Genomic DNA, 23,427 nt, shown 5'->3' with positions numbered 1-23,427 from the left:
TTACTATAACATGGTAAAAAATATGCGATTTCTTGATTTGATGGAAATTAATTTGTATGAAAGAAGTGTAAATTGCATCATAACTAAGACTTTTCAAAAATTTTAATATGAAAAATTATTTAAGTAAAAAATGTAAAAATTTTTTTTAAGAAATCATTACTATAAATTTTATAACATTTGGGAAAAAAGTGTACAAATATGAAATTGGTATCGAAAAAATATTATGTTTTGAGTTTTAAGAACGTGTAAAAACCATTTTTAAGAAAGAGCATTTAAAAGTCAGCTGAAACATATCACCGCTTATAACAACAACATATAAACGCTTAACTTTTAACAACCTTTTCAGACTTTTCTAATGTTGACAGTAACTTTCCCATTTCTAAGAGAACGTGTTTTAAATTTCATCAGGATCGACCAAACGCTATAGATTTCTACAAAAGAATTAGAGAAAGAAACATTTATAAGCAAAAACCGAGGAAATATTTGCAAGATAAACTGTCGGCACGAATTTTACGCCAATCAAAACACTGAACCAAGAGATAACCTCTCGGAAAAGTGAAGTGAAGCAAAAATGTTTTCTTCTCTCCCCGTTATTTTTGTTCAGCCATGTGGTCGCTATAGTTCCGATCGGAAAAATTAAATTCTCCCATTATTGGATATAAACTTTCTGCAGAGCATAAATTTTAAACGTGACCTTGGTAAGTTTAAAATAGCATGTTTATTTTTAAAAGGTGACTCTCAATATTATGTAGTGTTATTTAATTTGAATATTCTTATTACAATTCAGATTGATGACAAACAATTTTTTTTGACTGAATACTATATATATTTTACTACTATATATATACGTATACTATATATATACGTATTTTACCTCATATTTTCTTGGTTTAAGTAGTTATAAATTTTAGAATTGATTAAGAATTTCATAATTTATAAATAACGGAATTTTTTTATATATAAATAATGCTGATGGATTGGAATTGTTATATTAGTTTTAAGCATGAAGTTTAGGATAAGTTTCAGATTAAGGTAAATTGTTTTCGTTTTACGTCCTACATTTCTGTTAGGATGCTTGGAATAGTTTTGAATAGTTGTCGCATCATATTATGATGACTAATTTTAGGAGGAATGAGGCATTTATACATTTTTGTTATACAAGTTAACAGTTATGAATAATTGCCTTACCTCAGGATTGGCTAATTAGAATTCTTAAATATTTCTCAACTAAAGAAAAGAAATGTCTTTCATTTTTGTAGCTAAAAAATTTATTTTTTATTAAAATTTCTTTTTAAAAGATCTTACTTCGATTGAAACAGACATTAAATTAATGATCTATGCAATGCATAAAAAAGTTTTTAACTAAAAATTTTTTCCTACTAATTAAATTGGCAGAATGAAGTCTTTCAGCGTGCATATTAACTAGAAGTATTGTTTCGAGTTTTATTAAACTTTTATTGTTGTGTTTAAAAAGTAGCTGTAAACTCATATTAATAAGAAAGAACTTATTAGTTATGATAAAAAAATTTAAGCTGAAATTAATTTTATTGATGATGGTATTAATTTTATTTAGCATGTTTTTCCAAACAGATCACTGCAGTGTTAGAAATAATATTTCTAATATTTATGCCAAATATGATAATTTCTCATTAATTTAGCTGCAACTAAAATCCACTTTGAATTCACCATATACTGTTGCAACATGCAATTTTAAAGTATTCATTTGTTGTGCTTGGTATTCATCTAAATTTTATATACAGCATTTCTAACCAAAAACTGACATTTTAAAACTGTTGTTTCTTTATACTGTATTTTTGTAACTGTTGCAGGAACATAACAGCTCGCTATTGGGGAGCTTGAAAAGAATATTTTTTTTACCTATTGCTTATATTTATCAATTGTAAATGATTCTTCTGAAAACTATATTTCTGTACTTTGATGATACAGAGTTAGGATAAGAATTGCAAAATTTGATCTATGGTATAGATTCCTTTAACAATCCTCATTGATTATGGATATATGCTAAATTTATATCTATGTTTAATAATTTACTTCACTCGTAAAACTCTGGAAAATGGAATTGCACCTACCTAGATATGATTCTGATCATTTGATCAAAATTACAAGACCATCCCTGTTTATATATGTTGCTTCTTAAAGCAATGTGTTAAATTAAATGAATCAAATCGCTAAAAAGGCATCTTATTCTTGAATATTGAGTTACTCTCCATTACATAAATTGAACATTTGTTTGCCAGATGAATGATTTCTGTTGCTAAGAAATAGTGACGGCTAATGTAAATAAATTGTTTTTATTCTCAACTGCATTTTAAAATTTTATATTTGTGTATTAACTGCATACCATTAGCAAACTTTTGATTTAACTGTATGGCATTGGTAAACTTAATGGGTTAATCACATGTCATTGACAAACATAGTCAAATTTTAGCTGATTAGATTAATATCTTTGCTGATTAATTAATTGGTTGCAATAAACATGACATCATTCCCCCTCCCTTTTTTTTTTTATTAATACTTAGTATGTAGTTGATGCACAAACAGTTCAAATATTAAATAATACATGGTAAAAAAAAAGTTATATTTTTAAGGTTCTTTTTGAATTTTATTGAACCTTTGTATTTTTTATTTATAAAAATTGGAATATATATTTTAAATTATTTGTTAAAAATACTCATTTTTAAAATCTTGAATATCATGTTAAGTTTTCTATTTTAATTTGCAGGAAAATGGAAGATGAGCGTTTTCAATCTTTGGTTAAAGATCCGAGATGTAGGGACATTCCAAAAAATGTTCAAAAAGTTAAAATTGATAAAAGATTTCAAAAATTGTTGAGGCATAAACAATTTAAAGGAAATAATAGAATTGATGAACGTGGTCGTGTTGTTAACTTTTCAAATTCTGAAAAGCTGAAGAAACTATATAATTTAAAGGATTCAAGTGAAGAAGAATCTTCAGAAAATTCTGAAAATGAACAGGAAGATACAAAAGGAAAAAAAGCATCTCCTTTGAAAATTAAAAAAGATGAAAAGTCAAAAAAAGATAAGCCATTTGATGTATTGGAAACTGAAGGAAAAAATTTGCAGGGTAAAAAATCAAAACATTTGAAAGAAGAGAAAACAATAACTCCAAAACTAATTCGTGATTTGCCTGAAAATGCTGTAAGCTCGAATAATATTACAGATTCAAGTGAAGAAGACGATGGATCAGTTAATTCAGAAGATGAATCACAGAATTTGAATAATAATTCAGTAACTGCTGAAAGGAATAAAAAACTTTCTCAAAAACAAAAAGTTAAAATTGAAAATCTCAAGTCAAAAAAATCTGATGATTTATCTGATGGAAAGTTGTCAAGTATGTATTATTTGTAGATCAATTCAAAGAAGATATTTTTTTAAAAAAATTCTTTATATAATATTTGAGTATTTTATTTCTGATCTGCTATGATATATAGAAAATATTATTGTATATGCCATAAACGATCTAATTATTTTTTTGCACTATGATTTGATACTAGTCTTTAATTCTTTTTTAAGATGTGGAATGAATTCCACAATTAAATAGGATATTTACATTATGATATTATATAAGCATAGATTGACTGCATTAGAGATGTATATTGTGAAATTAGAATTTGTCTAAATTTTGGCTCATTTTGCCATTTGCAATATTGGACTGAAAGTTCAATACCGATATTCAGTATTTTTTTTAGATCTTGATATTGGTTTTAATACCGGTATTAGAAATTTAAGAAAAAGAAAGAAAACACAGGTGTTTCTTTGTTTTATTAGAGAGTGTAAATATCATAAAAAATAATTTGTAACTTATAAATTATAACTGTATGTAAATAATCACAAAAAAGTAAAACATCTTATTTATTTAAATCACAAAAAAGTGTAAATATCACTATTCATTCTGTGGTACTATTACAAATTTTTGAAATGTGATCTTAAAAAACATAATGCATCAATTATACTGCCATTTAGCCTAGAATGTAATTTTTGCACAAAATTTTGCACGAAATGCTCTTTCAGCATCTACGCTAGTTGGTGGTACTGTTAGCAATGCGCAATATACTTTTTCCAAGTATTTACTTCTAAATCCCTCATCTTCAAATAAATCAATTCCTCGTCGGATGGATTTGGATATAGGTGATTTCTGTATTGTATTTTGGTTTGTTGAAATTTTTTTATTTATCGATAATTCTAATTTTTGTTCAAGAGACAATTCCTTTTCACTATCGACATTAGTGTCATCATAATCTTCTATAACTGTACCAAATTCTTCTGAATGTGGATAGGTTTGTGGGTAAAAATTTTTAAGAAAGTTTATTATAAACTTAATCAGATTTGAATTGGTTAGTCTCTTTTTTTCTTTTCATTTTCATTTTTAAAATCATTATAATTCTGTAAATACTGTAAGACATTTTCTATTTTGGTATGCCTTTCTTCTGTGCAATTTTTCAATATAATATATAATTCTTCAAATAGTGATGTGTATTGTTCTTTCAGTGATGACAACATAAAATTTATTGTTGCATTAGCTGTTAATAAATTAGGATCTCTCCGACATAATGCCTCACAGCCAGTATTATTGGAAGTAGAGCTGATACAGTTCTAGATATTAAGTTGAATTCACTATCTGAAAAATTAATTTGCAGGTTTAAGTCGATTATTACTTTTTGGATTGAATTTCTCAGTTTCAAAAATCATTCCATCATCAGGAGTAAACTGTTTTCCAACATGTTTTAGAATCTAATATTAACATATATTCTGTTTTATTTTCAGTTAATATATATGTTTGTAATATGGCACTTTCTGTAGGGGAACGTTTAAATATCTTAACAATTTTTCGAACTTTATAAATTATAGAAAGCAGTTCTTGATGTGTTAATATTTCATCATCATTAGCAATATCTTCTTCAACAATTACATTGTCAATATCACTCTCGCTCTCTTCAAAGTCGGAATCTGAAGTTTCTATATTCACAGTATTTGGATTCTTCTGTTCTTTATTTTTTTGCTATAACACATCTATTATTCCTAATTGAATTCCATGAATATAGCACAATTGCTGATTTGCACCAATCAACTTTCCAACTTTTTTCATAACTGTTGCTCCATCAGTCGTTCTGGATACAATATCTTCTTTCAGGGATAATCCATGTTTCTCTAATTTAGATTTAAGCACTTCCACACATCATTGGCGATCCCTGAACATATAGTGGAGACAATTTAATAAATTTCTAGTAAATATCGAAAAAACAGTATTTATGCTTGTAAATACCGGTAATACAAAATTGTACAAATGGCTCAAAATACGAGTTTTCGGTATACCGGTATTGCACTCCCTACATGCACATTAACCCATGCAATATTTTGCACTTTGCAAAATGAAACTTCACATATCAAATCTTAGGAGAAAACAAATTCTTTAATTCTTTCTCTCACTTATTTTTATTGTAATTCTATTTGTATTATAATTAAAAATAAATTGAGAAATCATTAAGTATCGTGTTGTTGAGACTATTTAATGTTGACATGAAGAAACAGAAAAATAATATCAAAATTGTTCACTAATTTTTTGATGTTTTATATGAAATTAGGAACAAAATCAAATTTAATACTATCTATTTTAAAATAAAGAATTGCTTCAAATAAACTTGTAAGGTTAGAATTATTTTTGATTAATGGTATTAGAATTGATTAAAAATATGTACCTGATTTCTTGAAAATTCAAGAATAGGTTAAATTCTTTATAAAATTAAATAACAGTCAGTTGGAAAATTATTTAATTTTTTTAAACAAAAGTAAAATTTATTTTCGTGCATATATCTTGAAATAAATATATTTGTAAAAAAATTGAAAGTTTCGATCAGGCATGAAATAAAATAAGTTTTAAAAATTCAATACTAAAAACATCAATGCTTATATTAAAATAAATTAAAAAAATTAGATAACTAAGGAATTCATCATTCTATATATTCATATGAATTTCATAATAGAATTTCAGTTGAATCCACTGGATGTTCATAATTACCAACTAGTAAATATTTTTCATTTTAATAGAATTGATAGTTGCATTTTTTTTTTGAACTGAACAAAATTGTAAATGAAATTTTAAACCTGTTGTTCAGTTTCATTGCATATTATTGAACTTGTTGCTATTGGCGATAGGCGAGGATCGAACTCGCAACCTTTGGGTTCGTAGCCGAGTAACAAGACCACTAGACAAAAGAAATTTCTCATGTCTCGTAGCTGTTATCTGGCTTATAAAGCGTCACCAGATTACTCCCCCTTCAGTTCGTCGGAGGTGAGACAAACGTTTTTTTTTTTTTTTTTTTTTGTCCTGTTTTTGCTGTTATTAGTGGTGATATATTGGCTATTGCGCCTTATCCATTTTTTTTTTATTGGCTGATTATTTATCAGCTTCATTTATTTATTGGCTGATTATTTATCAGCTGCATTTTTTTATTGGCTGACTATTTATCAGCTTCATTTTTTTTATTTATTTATTTCTGGTAGAGGGCGTCACAACAGTTGTATGAAGTTTGCGTATCACGTCCGGGTCACCAATGTTGCTATTGGCGATAGGCGAGGATCGAACTCGCAGCCTTATGGTTCGTAGCCGAGTAACAAGACCACTAGACAAAAGAAATTTCTCATGTCTCGTAGCTGTTATCTGGCTTATAAAGCGTCACCAGAAACTCAAGATGCAGTGAAACTTTCAACTATTCCAATATCAAGTAAACTTTCAATTACTGAGAGTTTATATATATAAAAAAGTTACCCCTCCCTCCCCTACTAGTATTTTTTAAATGTCATAGTAATAAAAAATGGAAGGTAAATAGTTGTTAAATATATATTTTTTTTTTATCTTCATTTTAGATGCTTCAGCTGAAGAGGACAGTTCTGATTCAGATGACTCGGATGATTCAGATACCACTAATGACATTTTTGCTGACCGTAAGGTTTATTTTATTTAGTATTACCTTATAATTATGTATTAAGTGATTATAAATTTTACCATTGCATTAAGAGTGACATTGTTAAAAAGTATAAATGCCTAATAAGAGTGCAGTATAAGTACTTTACTTATTATCTGCTGATTTCAAATAGTCATGAAATAAGTTATACAAACATACAATTATGAGCCTCCATTAATCCTAATTAATAGTAGACAATTTACTTTAGTTTGAGGGGAAATGTGTCATCATACACAGCAAGAATTAACAAAATCAAGAAAAAAAGAAGGGTTTTTTTTTTTTTTTTTTTTTTTTTTTATCTCTGTGATAAAGCACCAACTTGGCAATCTTGGCATAATTTGAAAATCAGCATGTAAACACATTGGCTGTGAAAGTAAATGAATATTAAAAAAAAAAGTATATAGACTTATTATATGCAAAAATTAATTTTTGGAATAAATACAAATTATGAATGCAATGAAAATACTATAACTCAAAATACCCACTGGCCAAATTGCTTCAAACTTCACAAGCGAATTAATCGCTATAAAAGAGGCTGTTACCTATTTTCGCTCTCATTCTCTAAACGATTCAATAAAAGAAATTGTGATTTTCTCAGACTTAAAATCAGCACTTGAAGCCATATATAACGATAAAACAACAGTAACGCAAGAAATTAATACCCTTCTCCATTTACTAAATATACCTTGCACTCTCCAGTGGATCCCAGCTCATATTGGAATTGAGGGAAACGAATGTGCAGATGCCCTTGCAAAGGAAGCACGCGACAAAGACCAACCTCAAGTAGTCACCTGTTCAGATGCGAATGCTGCCGCTAGGTGAATGATCTACAACCAGCATCTTAGCAAGGCAACAATCCCCAATCTAAACTGTCCAAGAAACCTTTCCTCTACAATAGCTAGGTTACGTACTGGACATTTCAAAGGCATGAAGATCTCACGAACCAATATAAAATCCTATCCCATCTGCGAGTACTGTCCCTATTCACAACTAACTCCAGATCATGTTTTTGACTCTCAGGCCATTATCGGTTCCCTCTTTCAATCGACATCTTCCACAGCCATCGCAGCCAGAACTTGCATATCTTGTCACCAAGGCTTTTGGAGGACTCTAATCTTTTGCACTAGCACTGTATGCATAGACACGACAACAACAACATGAAAATACTTGTATTTTCCTTCTCCTCATATCTAGGGTGTCGCTGTACAGTAGCTTCCCATATAATACAATTAAATTGTAGCATTTTAACTGTGTTATATGGAAATATAACACATTGTAATTTTGCAATACAGGGAACTTACTTACGCATGAATCTATTGTTAATAAATTTGCTATACTGCATAGCTTCCAATAATTCATGTTAAAAAATGTATGACTTTTTAACTGTTATAAGAAAATGCACTATACTCTATTTTACAGTACAGATACATTAAAAGTTGATATTTTTATTCAAGTATTTCTTCCTAGAATTTATCTTTTCACTAGTACTGGCAATGTTTTATTTTAAATCTATTTATTGATTATACAAGCTGGTTTAGTATAAATAACTCTTAGAGATATGAATGTTATGAATTGCAAATGTCTATTTCTCTAGATACAGGTGTATCAGATTCCATTATTCAAAATCTTTTTAAATGTGGTGGAAGTGCATAGTATCCTGTAGTAATAATGCATCATATATTGGATGTATGATGCATTATTTGGCTTTAAATTTTGTCAAAATATGAAATTGCTTCATTTTTTTAGCCGATGAATTTGATCATAACTGGGAAGAATGGCATGAGCAAGCTCCTGATACAGATCAAATATTTAAAAGACTAGCAGTTTGCAATATGGATTGGGATAGAATTCGAGCAGATGACTTATTTACTGTTTTCAATTCATTCAAGCCAGCTGGTGGTACTGTTAATTCAATAAAAGTAAGATTCTTTTATACATTATTGTACAATACCATATTTATTTGTAAATCAAGTAATTTAAATTGTTAAAGTAGGTCTTTCTACCATTTTTTTCTTCATATTGCTATGAAATATTATATTCTAGCTGATATACCTGACTTTGCACAAGGTCAATGCTATTGAATGTGTACATTTTTTCAATACTTATAATATTTGAACTTTTTATTACTATGAGGATATCAACATCAAAGTCATTCAAATTAATTCCTCAATATCCATATCAAAGAAATAAGGCAAATTATAAGGAATTACAATGTCTATTTTACTAAATTAAAAATAAGAAAAAAACTTTTTAATAGAAGAGAATATGGTTGCAAAATCATAATTAATGTTAAATATTCAAATTAATATTAAAAAAAGATATTAAATAACTAAACATTACAAAACTTCATAAAATTTAATATTCCTGTTTTAACTAAGAATGGAAGTAACACGTTGCACATGCTTCAAAATAAATTTAATTTTCTTAGCATTTAGAGGCCATGAGAATTAAAATTTTTTTATTTTCTTTATTCTTTTTGAATTTAATTCAGAAGAACATCAGAAAAATTAATCAACAATGTGGTGTTGCCCGTGCATAAAGCACTAAAAAAAGCATTTGAAACAACAAGGGAAACACTTTGTAATCCTTGTCTCTTTGGCTGGAAAAAAGTAAATAGTACAGTCTCTAAAATTCTTTAAACAGGAAAAATAGTTTAACACTGCACATGTACGAATAATTTTCCACGTCATGAGGCCTTCTTGCATTGTTTGGGAAAAGAATTGGCAGCCTTTCTTCATCAGCATAGGAAAAGAAAGGAAAAGATTCGAGACAGAAATAGAAATTTAGTTAATAAAAGTAATAACCATTTAGTTGATTTATATGAAACCTCCTAGGATACATCTGTATGCAAAATTTGAGTATTTGTTTAGACTATAGAGAATACACATAAACAAACATCGTCTTTATATATATATATATATATATATATATATATATATATATATACACACACATATTTTTTTAGCAGTTTCTTGGTTGAATAGAGAGAAGACACTATTAATTTTTAAATTTCGATTTTATTCCATCCTGAGAGGCATAATTTATGTACAGACGCAAGATTAAACTGGCGTCCATTCACAGCACAGCACAAAAGCAAAAGAGCATAAAAAGAGAGAAAAAATATTTTTCTCAAGTTATTTATACTATGAAATTTTGATAAACATTTCTTTACATGTGTTGATTTAGGTGAGGGAATTATAGGGATGTTTTAAATGAATGTGTTAGATTGACAAATTTTTATTTCTTCACTCTGAGTGTGGGAACTTGACAATGTCAGCAATTTTACAGAGTTTCTGTTGTAATAATTAAATAAAAAAAGGTAGAAGGGATTAGAAAATAAGAAAACATTTTAGAATGAAGTTGATATGGGCTGAATTAAGATAAAACTTTGGAAATTAATTAGGATTAAATTAAATTTCAAAATAATCTCAGTAATATATATATATATACATATATTACTGTGATGATTTTGAAATTTTACATTTTGATTGAAGCAGAGTGTAATTTTACACATTCATCATTTAAGCATCTCTGATTGCTGGGTCTTAGTATTCTATGAAAAATTAAGTAGCCATGAACGTGTTAACTTCTGAGATTCATGTATAGCTTTATCTAATTAAGAAACATCAGTGTTGATGAGGGGAAAAAAAAGAAATTTATAGAAGAAAAAAAAAAAATAATATTTTTAAATGTTACATGTAGTGTAAAATATGATAAGTAAAAAGTTGTATAATGTAAAACAAAGTCATTAAAAGCAGATAAATCAAAAACATATGTGTAAGTGTTGATAAAAACAGAATATTTTTTACAGGCATATTCACTTTACATCAATTAAGGATATCAACCATCTTCAGTGCAACCACTATTTTCATAGATAACTCTGCGAGTCTTCTGCATTGTATTTTCTATAGTGATATAACATAAAAAAGTCCTATCAGTCTGCTAGGAGTCGTTTTGGTAGCAATTGGAGCAAAGGTTTTTTTTTTTCATAGTTTTTTTTACCCCATATTTTCATTGTTACTCTGACTAAGCATGATATCATTCCAGCTAGATTAAATGACAGATGATTGAAGAGCATTGGTTTACATAGAAAACCTAGTATTTGAAAATACCATTTGTATCGACAAATATTATATTGTTCCATTATGCTAATTAATTTTAATTAAGTTGTGGAAGGAATTAAATTCATTTATTTCATAATGGAAAATATTCAATAAATGTCTGTAGATCTTTTATTTTTTATTTAATGTTTGAATTTTTTTAGTAATTTTAAGATGCAGCTTTAAACTATTTGCTCTCTCTCTCTCTCAGCAATAAACTCTTTGAAATAGTGGGAAACAAATTTCTTTAATCTTTTCTTTGCAAGCAATTAAATTGCTGATTTTATTCCTTTTTATCTGGACTAGTACAATTATTGTATCATTATATTATTGGTGCCATTTCCTCTAGAAAGCTAATGTGAAACAGTCTTTAATTTCCCTATAGTTACTGTGACCTCCCTGTATTGTATCTAAATATCATATATGTTAGATTAAGGGAAGCAGGACAAGATTAACCCTTTAGACATGCAAGATTCTGGCTTCTCTTTCCGTTCTCAGCATATGAAGCTAGATATTTTTATTTATTTATTTAAACTCTATATAAATAGTTTTAAGTAATATCGTTCTAAACTGAAATAACAGAAAATTTAATTATGAGTGACTTTTAAGAGGGTTGGTTTTGGAATTTCATGTATAAAATAATTCCACTATTGAAATTTGATAGTAATCTCAAGGAGAATGCCAGAAATATTTTTTACACATTTTAAATATTCTAATGCACAATTTGTTAAGTCTGTTGACTTATGAATCAATTAACCAACTGAAAAAAAAAAGAAAAAAGTGGTCCATATTTATCTGGAAGAAAATTTGAAATTGTAAAAAAATAATCCCGAAAACATTGTTCTGAAATTTAAGCAATAATTTATTTTAAGTTCAAGTACACAACTTTTGTAAATGAATTGAAAGTGCAAAATTAAATCATATTGAAAAAAAGGCTTTAAAATTTTCAAGACCTTAATGCTTTCTAAAATTGAGGGCCTCTAGGCATTTGTCTGTTTGATAATCCTTTCCTGGAGGAAAGAGAAGAATAGATAATCCTTCAAAGAACTGGAAAGGAAAAGAATTTGACACAAAACAAAACCCTTGCTGGAGAATGTATAATTTTATCAAATCAATTAGTTCAATCAATTGTAATCAATAGTTGTTATATTAAATTAATTTAATGATTCTTCTAATTAATTTTATTTTACTTAAATTATTTAACATTATAAATCTATTTAAAACTAAATTTATGTGCTTATATATTAAATTTAACATGGTTTGCATCATGCATGTATTTAATTCCTTAGGGGAAAATTAAAAGTGCTGTTTGTTAATAATTATTATTATAAATATTAGATATATCCATCTGAGTTTGGATTAAAGCGCATGGAAACCGAAAGGTTAAATGGTCCACCAGAATTAGTAGAGGAGACTTTAGATCCTGAAGCAGAAGAAAAACTGGACAAGAAAAAAGCCAAGTTTCACAGGGAGAAACTGAGGGAATATCAACTTAAAAGGCTACAGTATTACTATGCAGTTGTTGATTGTGATTCTCCTGAAACAGCAGATCATTTGTATGTGGAGTTAAATGGTAAAGAATTTGAAAGTAGTTCAGTACGCTTTGATTTACGTTTCATTCCAGATGATACGACTTTTGACCATGTAAGTACAAAATTATTTTTAAATCAATTGAGATTATAAGTTGATATTATTTTAATTGTAAGTGGGAGTAATGCTAAAGTATAAACAATCCATTATTTAGACAAAATACTAACTAAATCTGAACCTTTTCCCATTTTCATATTCAGCAGAAAATTCATATTTAAATATTTTTTTAAATTATTCACATATAAAAAGATTACAAAAATGTGATTAAATTAAAAAAAATTAAAATTTTTCTTTTTTAACTTGAAAATTATAGAATCAAAATTATTGGGTACATGTAAAGTTAATAATCAGTGCAAATATAGATATTGTTTTTTTAATTGCTAATAAAAAGTTTCATTAAATTTAATCAATGCTTCCCTTATTTAGAAAACTAAATGGCTGCATTAATAATGATTAATATAATTATTTTTTAATATATTTCATTAAAAAGAGTTATAAAATTGAATAAATGTTCACTGAAATATTAAATTTTGTTCCATTGAATATTTATTTTAAGTAAAGCCTGTTCAAATGTATCAATTATATTTAAGTAAATTAGGATTATTTTACTGATTGTAATTATATGTAGTATGACTTTATTTGTATTTTTATCTGTTGTCATTGGCTAGAACAAAGAAAAGTTTTATTTCAGAAGTTAAAATGTTCATAAGTGGTACATATGTTATAGAATCATTGATATTTTTTAGTTTATTTAATTTGCTGTCCTAGAAACATTAGGTTGTTAAAAAAAAAGAATTTCATTGAAATTATTAGTAATAAGACTTTGTGCCTTTAAAATAATGAGAATGAAATTGTATCCACTTAATGTTAACTTTGCAAATTCCTTTTATAACTTTTTTGAAATTCCAAATACATATGGTTTTTTTTTTTTTTTTTTTTTTTTGTATTTTAAAATAATTTGTTGATATACATTCCATTGTCAAATTTTGCACAAATTAAAACTATTCCTTCAATTTAGCTTTGAATATAAATTTTTTACCTTTTCCTTTTTTTCAGTCTAAAAAAATTACTATCATATTTTATTTAATAACATTTTCATGTCAGCTGTAAAAAGATGTTTAATTCCTTATGTCTTTATTAATTCTAAACAAGGAGGAAAAGTTTATTAATTCTAAATGTTTATCTAAATATTTGGTACTTTTCAATGAACTTTACAGAAGCAAACACAATGTTGACATAAAATACCTCTTTTTTTTCTTCAAATAGAAGTCAGCCAAATAATTCAACCTTGCATCTCAAAAGTTGGCATATGATGCATATTTTGTAGTAATATCGTATTTCATTAGCATATTAGCTGTTGTTAAAAATAAAATGTTAATATATTGACAAATTATTGTAGTTGTTTAAATTATGGAGAAATTGTTATAAACGATAGATTTGAAAATAAAGATTTGTCTTATTTTCTTTTATATATTTAATTTACTTTATTAATGCAATTACTTTAGGAGCCAGTTAGTGAAGCTTATAAAGTTCCTGATCCATCTGAGTATAGACCAAGATATTTTGTAAGCACAGCACTTGGTCAAGCTAAAGTGGACCTTACATGGGATGAAACTGATCCTCAGAGACAAGAAGTTCTAGAGAGAGCTTTTAAAGAGCCAGACAACATTGAAAAAGACATTAAAGATTATTTAGCTTCATCATCAGGTGAAAGTGAAGGTAAAGAAACGTTAGATTCAGATAAAGGAAGTTTAATATGAAAAATTTTCTGAAATACATTTGGGAGCTGCCATAGTCCAGTATCAGAACCTCAGCTTTGGAATAGACAGTTTTACATTTAAAATCATATTCTAAGAAAAGTTGATTATATTTGTATATATTGTGTATGCTAAATATCTTGGGGTTAAATACTTTCTTTAAAGTTTGGTTTAGATGTTAGAAGAGTCAGCGCTGGTTCAATTCTCAAGCTCATTTAATTACAGGTCAAAATTATGAGATGCATTCATGCGCTATAGCAATTTCAGCTGAACGGAAATGTATTTTAAAATCTCTTTGGGATGAAATTAAAATTCTCAAATCGAAAGTTGCATTTTTTCCAGAACTTGAAAGAATATTCTTAAAATTCTCTGCTGGGCTATTGTTCCCCACCATTTTAGACAAAATAGGCATCATAAAAACAATAAATACTTTAAAAAAATAGATATAAATCTGTTTTATGGGTGATAGAAATTCATTTCTCTTTTATCCATAATATTTAATAGATATGTCCAAGTAATATTTTAAAGCAATAATTCATTAAATGTGGCAATCTACAAGATTTCAGTTGCAACTTAGAAAATGAAAATTGTTTTTTCCCCCCTTGCTATATTACTTACATTTTTCTATCTATATAAAGTGACTGCTGTTCAGCTGGAATTTTAATAGATAGTAAATATTTCACAAATTTGGAAATGTATTGTGTCATAATTTTAAATCTTCACCAATATTTATGATTGAGAATTTTACATTTTTTCACTTAAAATGACTTACACTTTCTCACATAAAAATTTGTCTTATGTTTCATTAAAATGTTATGATAAAAATTATTTGCAAAAATCTTTGTTCCAGTTTTATTCGGTTCTAAATAAAATTCTCTCTTAAAATAGGGATGAGATTTTACTACAAAAAGTGTTTTCTTCCATTTGCAAGTCAAATAAAGAAAAAAAAAATCGCCATTTAGTTCAACAGTGGTAGGGACTTAAAAACTTTTTCAAATCTGAATACTTTTGGAGATTTATTTTTTAAAGGCCCTATATAAATTCTAAGTACTTTTTTGCAAAAGGCCTGGAAGTTTTTGTATAGCTTAGATAAAAATAAGTAAAGCATTTTACATTAGTATAAAAAAAATTATTTATTAGATTTTAAGAAGTATAATAATTTCTGGTATGAGTGAAGTTGCTTCAAGTTGTGGAATCAAAAGGGATTAAGATACCCTTTATAATGGGAATTATTGAAAAATGGGCTTTGCACAAACAAGAAGTAGCAAATGGAATTAAAATTTTTTTTGGGTTAGCAGTTGTTGTTCATCATTTACTAAAAAGTAAAATTTTATTTTACTTTATACTGCTAACTTTTGTTTTGATGAATTCTCACAAAACAGTTCAGTCAGAATATTTTCTGTAGATTGAATAGTTCCAATAAATGGACCCTGTATCCAATGGAAATTATAGTTATGTTGAAAGTATATTTCTCAGTCCACGTGATAAGTCATAATAAATGTTCTGCAAAAATGTTGAAATAAGAATTCAATCTATGAAATTGAATTTAAGATATTAAAAAAAATATGAGAATCATATAATATTTCACTGTACCATTAAGGCAATTCAAAACTCCTCAAGTCATATGCATTAAGACATTCTCTTGATTATAAATGATCCATTCTTTTGACCTTCATTAACAAGAAATCTGCAGGTGGTTTGATGTAGCAGCCCAGGTATATATATATATATATTCTGTGAATGAAATAGTGTAAAATTTATTGCTTGTTTGACTATACAACTTGACAGTGTCTAAACTTTGAAAATTTTCTTGTAGAGGAACAGGCAGATAACTTCCCAGAAGACAAGAAAATGAAGTTAAATGAGCGAATATCCAAGTATAAAGAACTTCTACAGTCATTAGAAGAAAAAGGAAAGGAAGAGGAAGAAAAATATGACATGGAAATTTCTTGGCAACCTGGTGTGTAAACACTATAAATTCTTATTTATATTTAAAGAAAAAGAAAAATATTTGATTTATAAGCAATTCAATTATAAGCTATAATAAATTTAAAAAAATTTCTAATATAATAATCAAGCCTTTTTGTTCTTAAAAATTTAATTTTTTAGTAAAAATCTAAAGGTTAAAAAAAAAAAAAAAAAGAAGAAGAAGAAGAAGAAGAATGGAATTATTTACTTATTTATAAATTTTTCATTATTTTCTTTCTCCTGCAAGATGCTTGTTATATATAGATAATTATTTTAAAACTTTATTTCCAATATATTATTGTATGTTTTAATTCAAATTTGAAGTTAAAAAAAAGTTCTTTTGTTATATTACAAAAAATATGCATATCTATCAAACTTTTCACCCTTTTTAGGTTTGAATCCTTGCTATTTATATGTAAAACTTTTTTATAAATTTATACAAACTCCAAATATTATGTATTTATTCAAATATTTTATGACATGAATGCAACTTATGCAAATATCTAAAAAAGATCTGTTCTTTTCATCTAAAGCTTTTCTTATATGTCTTTCTAACTTTTTCTGAAAAATCTATTCTTATCATGTTATTGACAAGTCAGTATGAAAATTAAAATGTAGTAGCAGGTTAAGTAATTTGATAAATATATACTCATTATCATTTTGAAATGAAATAACATTGTTAAATCACATTATTATACTACCATGTATAAATACTCTTTTCAGTTATGTTTATTTGTATTTGTGTCTCTCTGTTGCTGCATAGATTTGAAGGAGAAGACTGAAAAACTTGTTAAACAGAAATTAGAAGAACCCAAAAATCCATTTGATGAAATGATTAAGAAGAAAAAGGAAGAGCGTAAATTAAAAAAGCAGCAAAAGAATGCAGTCAATAAAGTAAGTTTTGATATCAAGCATATAATTTCTGGTATACTGTTATATAATTTTTGAAAAAAAAAAAAATGTTGGTTAAATGCAAATATTTTGTTAATAATTAATAAATACATTAGGCACTTATGTATCAATAATGATAAGGAACATGATGAATTGATATATTTGAATGAAATGTTTATGTGATGAATGTATTGTATTAAATGTATTGATAAAATGATAAAATCCAGTCATTATAATGTAACTTAATGTTAAGATTATATTCTAATATTTACGTAATATTTAGAAATTTTTTAATGCAGTTACAATTTGTAAAATTGTAGTTATAAAAAATTGTTAAAGGGTAAACATATCTTGCATATTGAAAGAATATGAATTTTGAACTAAATGTGAGTGCAGACAACTTGTGATAGTTTCATACCTCTTAGTGGAGTGGAGTTTAATTATTTAAGAAAAAAGAAATTATAAACAAACTAGTAGCATCGTTTGAAAGTGACATTGCAAGTTATTTTGAACATATATTGTAATTAAATTATTTGCACATAATATAAATATATTATTAAAATGAATTAGTAATAAAAGAGGTTTATTTTAATATTCATTAAATCTGAATGGTGAAGCATAACACTGTAAAAAGGAAACCCATTATTTAAATATTTCTGTTTCATTAGAATATAAGGTATATAGAGTTTTTCTCCTTTTATTATATATATAATTTTGAATGATATAGTGATTTATATATATTTACAGTTGGTATTCTACATCTTTATTATTTATTTTTTTCTTGATATTTGTATACTTGCAAGTTATTGGCAAGCATTTCAAAAGCTTCTATATTATTATGTTGTGGAGTTCTGTAAATATATATATGTCATTTTAAGGCTTTCTTTCAAAAGAGGTTTAATTTATTGCACCATAATCAGTATGGAGTAAAATGCTGTTGTCCTACATCAAATTAAATATATTCCTTCTCTATACTAATTACAAAATACAAATTCATACATCATTGATTTAAACTTAAAACAAGACACATTTTTTGATTTGCTATGTTTAATTAGTAGATGCACAAATTATTTAAAATTCACCATTTATTTGTTACAGGATAAAGAAGGTTCTAATTCAGAATCTGATGAAAATTATTCTGATGCTTCTACAGGTTTGTACTTTTTGTTTAATTCATTTTATGATTTGGTTGTAAACAATTTTTTTTTTGTTGATGCATATAACTAAATAGCAATTTTAGTTATATAATTTATTATAATATATAATTATATACAATATCTAAATAGTTTTGAGTGTGATTCTATCAAACTTTGTTTTATCTTTTCAGATGAAAAACCAGCCAAAGAAGAAAGTAAAAAATTAGTAAGTATAATTTTAATTTATTAAAAATATTAAGTTCCTTTTTTTAAAAAAAATTCTAAATAATTACAAAACAAATCATTTAGAGAAGCTTTAAAAATTGTGCATTGCTTTTTTTTTTAATTCCTCCATTCTCTTGTTCCTTTCTTTTTAAATTTGCTCTTAAAATTTCATCATATATATTTTTTTTGGCTAAAAATGTTAATATTTGAATGGATACATTCATAAAATTATGCACATAATCGGAAAATGTTTTTAATTTTTTGGTGTTGCAATGATTACCATATTTTAGTTCAAATGAAAAATTTAGGGGTAAGACATGTAACTGAAACATTATTTTTATTATTAAATTTTCAAAATATTATTAATTTTTTTTAACATTATTACTCTTATCATTATTATTCATCTAATTTTTTTTTTCCATTTTAAATTTAATTGTTATTGTTTATTTCATTTTTTTTCAAAGACTGTATTAGTATTTTTTTTTTAATTATTTCTTTAAATGTATTAATTCTAGGTTTAAAAAAATTTTTTTTTGGGCTTAAGATGAAGAAGGAATATTATTAATTCCCCGATTGATTTACATACATTTATATAAAGGAACACTTATAAGTTATGATAACTAAATTTAAATAAACAGTAGAAGACAAGGCATATTATTTTATCAACATAATTAGATAATCTGAATATATTTAAAAGTATTTTAATTATTTGGCATAAGTGTTTAGTTGTAGAAACTAATAATTTATATTCTGCATAATGAAATTTTATATATTTAAAGAAAAGTTTGTTTTTTGAATTCATTATATAGCTCATTATAAAAACATGCATTCCACAAGTGAATAAAGTGTCTCATTTGATGTTTAAGATATCACAACTATAATAATTACATTGGATGCTTAGCAATATTGTATGTAGAAAAAAGGAAAGGGCAAGGAATTTGTTTTAAAGTCTAGTGTAAAATATATATAAATATTTAAAAGAAAATGTGAAATTAGATTAATTCATTGAATTTTTTATAGTTTTCAATTTTTTTAGCAGAGATAAAAGTTTTCTTATGTTGAGTTAAAAAAAAATGAATAAATAAAAATGAGATTATCTCTAAATGACTGATTAAATCTGGTTTTTAAACAAACATCTGATTTAAATATTGAGATTTTCAATGCAAACAATTTGATGGAGATCAATAGAATATCAATACCACGTGCATCTTTAACAAAGTTTGGTATGCTTAGAATTGTAGAAAAAAAATTTACTTAGCCGATTTGAGTATGTTGAAAAAATATGCAAAATTGAATTTCATTTTTATTGCTCCATAATTTTAGTTGCATTGTAATAGCAGTAAAATTAATTAAAAATGATCCATTAGATCAGTTTAAAGGAGAAAAAATATGCACTATTTATATAAATTGGAATTTTAAACTTTTCTCACACATGATCATTTTCCATTGGCTTTAGTTACATTTTAGCTGGATATTTCTTTGTGACTAAATATGCATTTGGATAGAAAAAGGAAGCATTAAAATGAGGGGGGGGAACAATATGTAGAACAACTTTTTCAAAAAAATATTGTAATTATCGTAAGTTTTATCAGTAATTGCCTTTGATAACCGGCTAGTTTACCAGCTATATTGGTTATATTTAACTCATTCAAGGTTGCATCATATTTCAAAGAATTTCTGAATCAAAAATATGAGTAGTACTCCATGTATGCGATGATATTGAATTGCAGATTTCATCTTCTGGGGATGGTTTTCAAAAAAGTGTGTCATATCAAATGCGTTAATTCTAGTTAAATTGTTTCACCATAAATTAGATATACATAGATTGTTCATGTTTCTACCAAATTATCAGACATTCAAGCTGTGTTATTTTAATTACCTTATATATGTTCTCTTCATTGTACATGTGAATTTTCTTATGGAAGCCAATCCCATAACATTACAACATTATTAAAAATGTAAATATCTGGTTTATCTATCTTCCAAATTTTGTGATAATGTAACTCCACTTTTTTTTTTATTTGCTTTGTAAACTACCCAGATATTAAACAGAATCTTTCTTTAGATTTTAACAACAGAAGAAATTTATACTTTTAAATATTTGATGACACAATGATTTCAATTTCAGGTTAATGATATATTTATTTTTAAGAATTATGCAAAAAAGGCTTTTAAAAAATTGCTAAAATTCAGGAAAAATTTCCATTATTCATATGATATCATTTAAAAGACAGTTTTTAAAATTTTGAAATAATGTAAAATTCATTTTAGTGCAGTAATGTCTTTAGAAGTTATTGTAGAAAAATGGCAAAAATCAGCTGAAATTTTAAATAAAATTTTAAAAAATTGCTTGAAGGTATATATTCCCACCTTCCAAAGTGCCAAATTTGGTTGTTGTAAGTTATACAGCCTGACTTATAGAGTATCAACACACACATTCATCTTTATATTTGGGAAAGAGTTTCAGTGTTTAATGTAAAAAAAAAAAAAAAAAAAAAAGAGGTGGAAGCCTGTATTTTAGAAGTTTGTATGGTCCCAAAATAGCATTATTTCAACATTGTTAATTGAGGTCGAAACTATTAGTTTGTAAGCCTCTAATATAAATAAAAAGAGTTTATTAATAAGGAAATTTATTTTAATCAAAGATATTTAGTGACCAAAAGATTTAATGGTTCCTGAATTAGCCTCTAATGAAATTGCTGCATATGTCTATCAATATATATATATATAAAATAAATCTTTGTTGCTGATAGAAAAGAAAATATAACTGTCTTTCTATTTATTTTCTTTTGTATTCACAGCAAAAATTACAATTTAAAAACTGAATATGAACTGAACTGATAATGCTATGATACGTATTTAGTAATATATGCTAAAATTTAGTAATATATGTCAATAAAAAATATTCTAATATTATGAATTATGTTTCTTTTGGCTGTATAGATAAAAAGAAAGATGGATTGATATCATAATAGTTGAATGGTATATTTAATTTAAGATGTAGTGCAATTATTTTATTAATAATTTTTAGATTAAGCAATTATTTCATTTATTATTTTTACAATAGGATGAATTGTACTTAATATCCGATTCAAAGAAAGTATTAGATCAAACCCAAGAAAAATCTTCTAAAAAGAAGAAAAAGAAAAACAAGCAAAAGAAGGATGAACCTGAAAGACCACAAGATTTCAAGGTATTTATTATGCATGTATTTAAAATCGTGGCTTTATTGAGTGTAAAAGGGAAAATACATTGAATAGGTATAGATATTTAGGCAAGAAGTTATTCTTTTAAACATAATCATTCATAGAATTCTTTATAAGCATTGTAATGGAAATGTGCACTGTTGTTAAAAAATGAAATTTTACTAAATCATGAGTTATTTCATGAAATAACTATTCTATGAAACAATTGAATTAAGAAATTTAATAATTATATATTGACTTATATTTATGTTATATTGGCTTATGTTTTTAAATATTGGTTTTGGTGAATCTCGTTATATTTTTAATGTAAGATTTTAATTCATTTATTTTATTGTTCAAAAAATTTATATAAAAGTATCATATTTTTCATGAAATGTTTTTATCATCATGTATTTATATTTCTGTGTGAAGTATGGTATATTTTAAGTAAATGTAATTGAATTTAATTTTTTAATAGAACAATTACATGTAATTAAATTCTTTTAACTTATTGGTTGGGGAGAAAGGAATTATAGTGCTGTAAATGTTTTTATTTATAATCCGTCTCTCTTCAGCTTAATTTTTCTGCATCATTTCTTAGTTTAGTTCTGAGTTTCATGTTTGTACTAAACATACTTAATTAGCTTTATCTTAAACTTTTTCATATTTTCAGAAAACTTTTGTCTCAGAATTCAATGATTAATAATTGAAGAAAAAAAAATGTGTTCTATAAATTCTGTTGAACATTAACAATAAGGATTTCCGAAGACAAAATTGCTGTGTATGTTTAAATGAATAAGAACATAAAGTGTGCATTTTTTTATATCTAGTTGTGTCCTCTCTTTTTTTTCTTTTTTTTAATTTCTTGTTTTATTTTCAATAGTTTGTCGAAGATGAACGATTTTCAGCAATTTATACCTCTCCGGAATTTAATTTGGACCCCTCAGATCCTCACTTTAAAAAAACAGAAGGAAATTTAGCATTTATTCAAGAAAAGCAGCGAAGATTGAAAAATAAAGGACCATCTATAGATAACAACAGAAAAAACAAAAAAGCAAAATATTGGTGATAGATTTTATATTATTCATATTGTATCATATGTGAATAAATTATTATTTTTATTAGAGCATTTATTGAACAAAGTTATTATCAATTTTCTCTTAGAAAAGATATGAACATATTATATATAAAAAAATTAAAAGAGATTCCAATCTGTAGTCTAAAACAATGCAACGTGATAATGTTTCATTAATTAAAAATATTTTTAAAATTTTATTAAAATTAGTGAAAAAAATTGTATGGAAATAAAACTGGTATCACTGAAGAGTTAGATTTTTGAATTTTAAATGGATATATATTTTTTATGTAATAATATGCACCATTTAACTTAGAAAATTTCTATTAAGTATTAATAAAAATTTTAGAATTTTTTTTGGGGGGGGGGACTTATTGTCTATGAAATAATTATCTCTTTAATTTGATTACTGTGGTCCAGTGTATTTTGTATAGAGCAGTTTAAATGATATTTTGAATTTTGTAGGATGCATCACACAATTTGTACATAAGATATCC

General features: G+C 25.9%; 1 protein-coding gene across 1 annotated transcript; it reads left to right on the top strand.

The window, feature by feature from the left end:
- Window positions 1-563: 563 nt before the first annotated feature.
- Window positions 564-22,984, top strand: LOC129957503 (ESF1 homolog). Its single transcript, XM_056069836.1, has 12 exons — window positions 564-698; window positions 2,744-3,372; window positions 6,906-6,983; window positions 8,750-8,922; window positions 12,442-12,747; window positions 14,199-14,412; window positions 16,267-16,410; window positions 17,182-17,312; window positions 18,408-18,462; window positions 18,637-18,671; window positions 21,738-21,863; window positions 22,739-22,984. The coding sequence occupies exons 2-12, from the start codon at window positions 2,748-2,750 to the stop codon at window positions 22,922-22,924; spliced, it is 2,073 nt and encodes a 690-aa protein (XP_055925811.1). The 5' UTR covers window positions 564-698; window positions 2,744-2,747; the 3' UTR covers window positions 22,925-22,984.
- Window positions 22,985-23,427: the final 443 nt, after the last annotated feature.

Source organism: Argiope bruennichi, chromosome 2 (genome assembly GCF_947563725.1).
Source record: "Argiope bruennichi chromosome 2, qqArgBrue1.1, whole genome shotgun sequence".
In the NCBI taxonomy this organism is placed as follows: domain Eukaryota; kingdom Metazoa; phylum Arthropoda; class Arachnida; order Araneae; family Araneidae; genus Argiope; species Argiope bruennichi.
The sequence above is the reverse complement of the archived record's forward strand: the minus strand, read 5'-3'. Positions and strand labels throughout refer to the sequence as shown.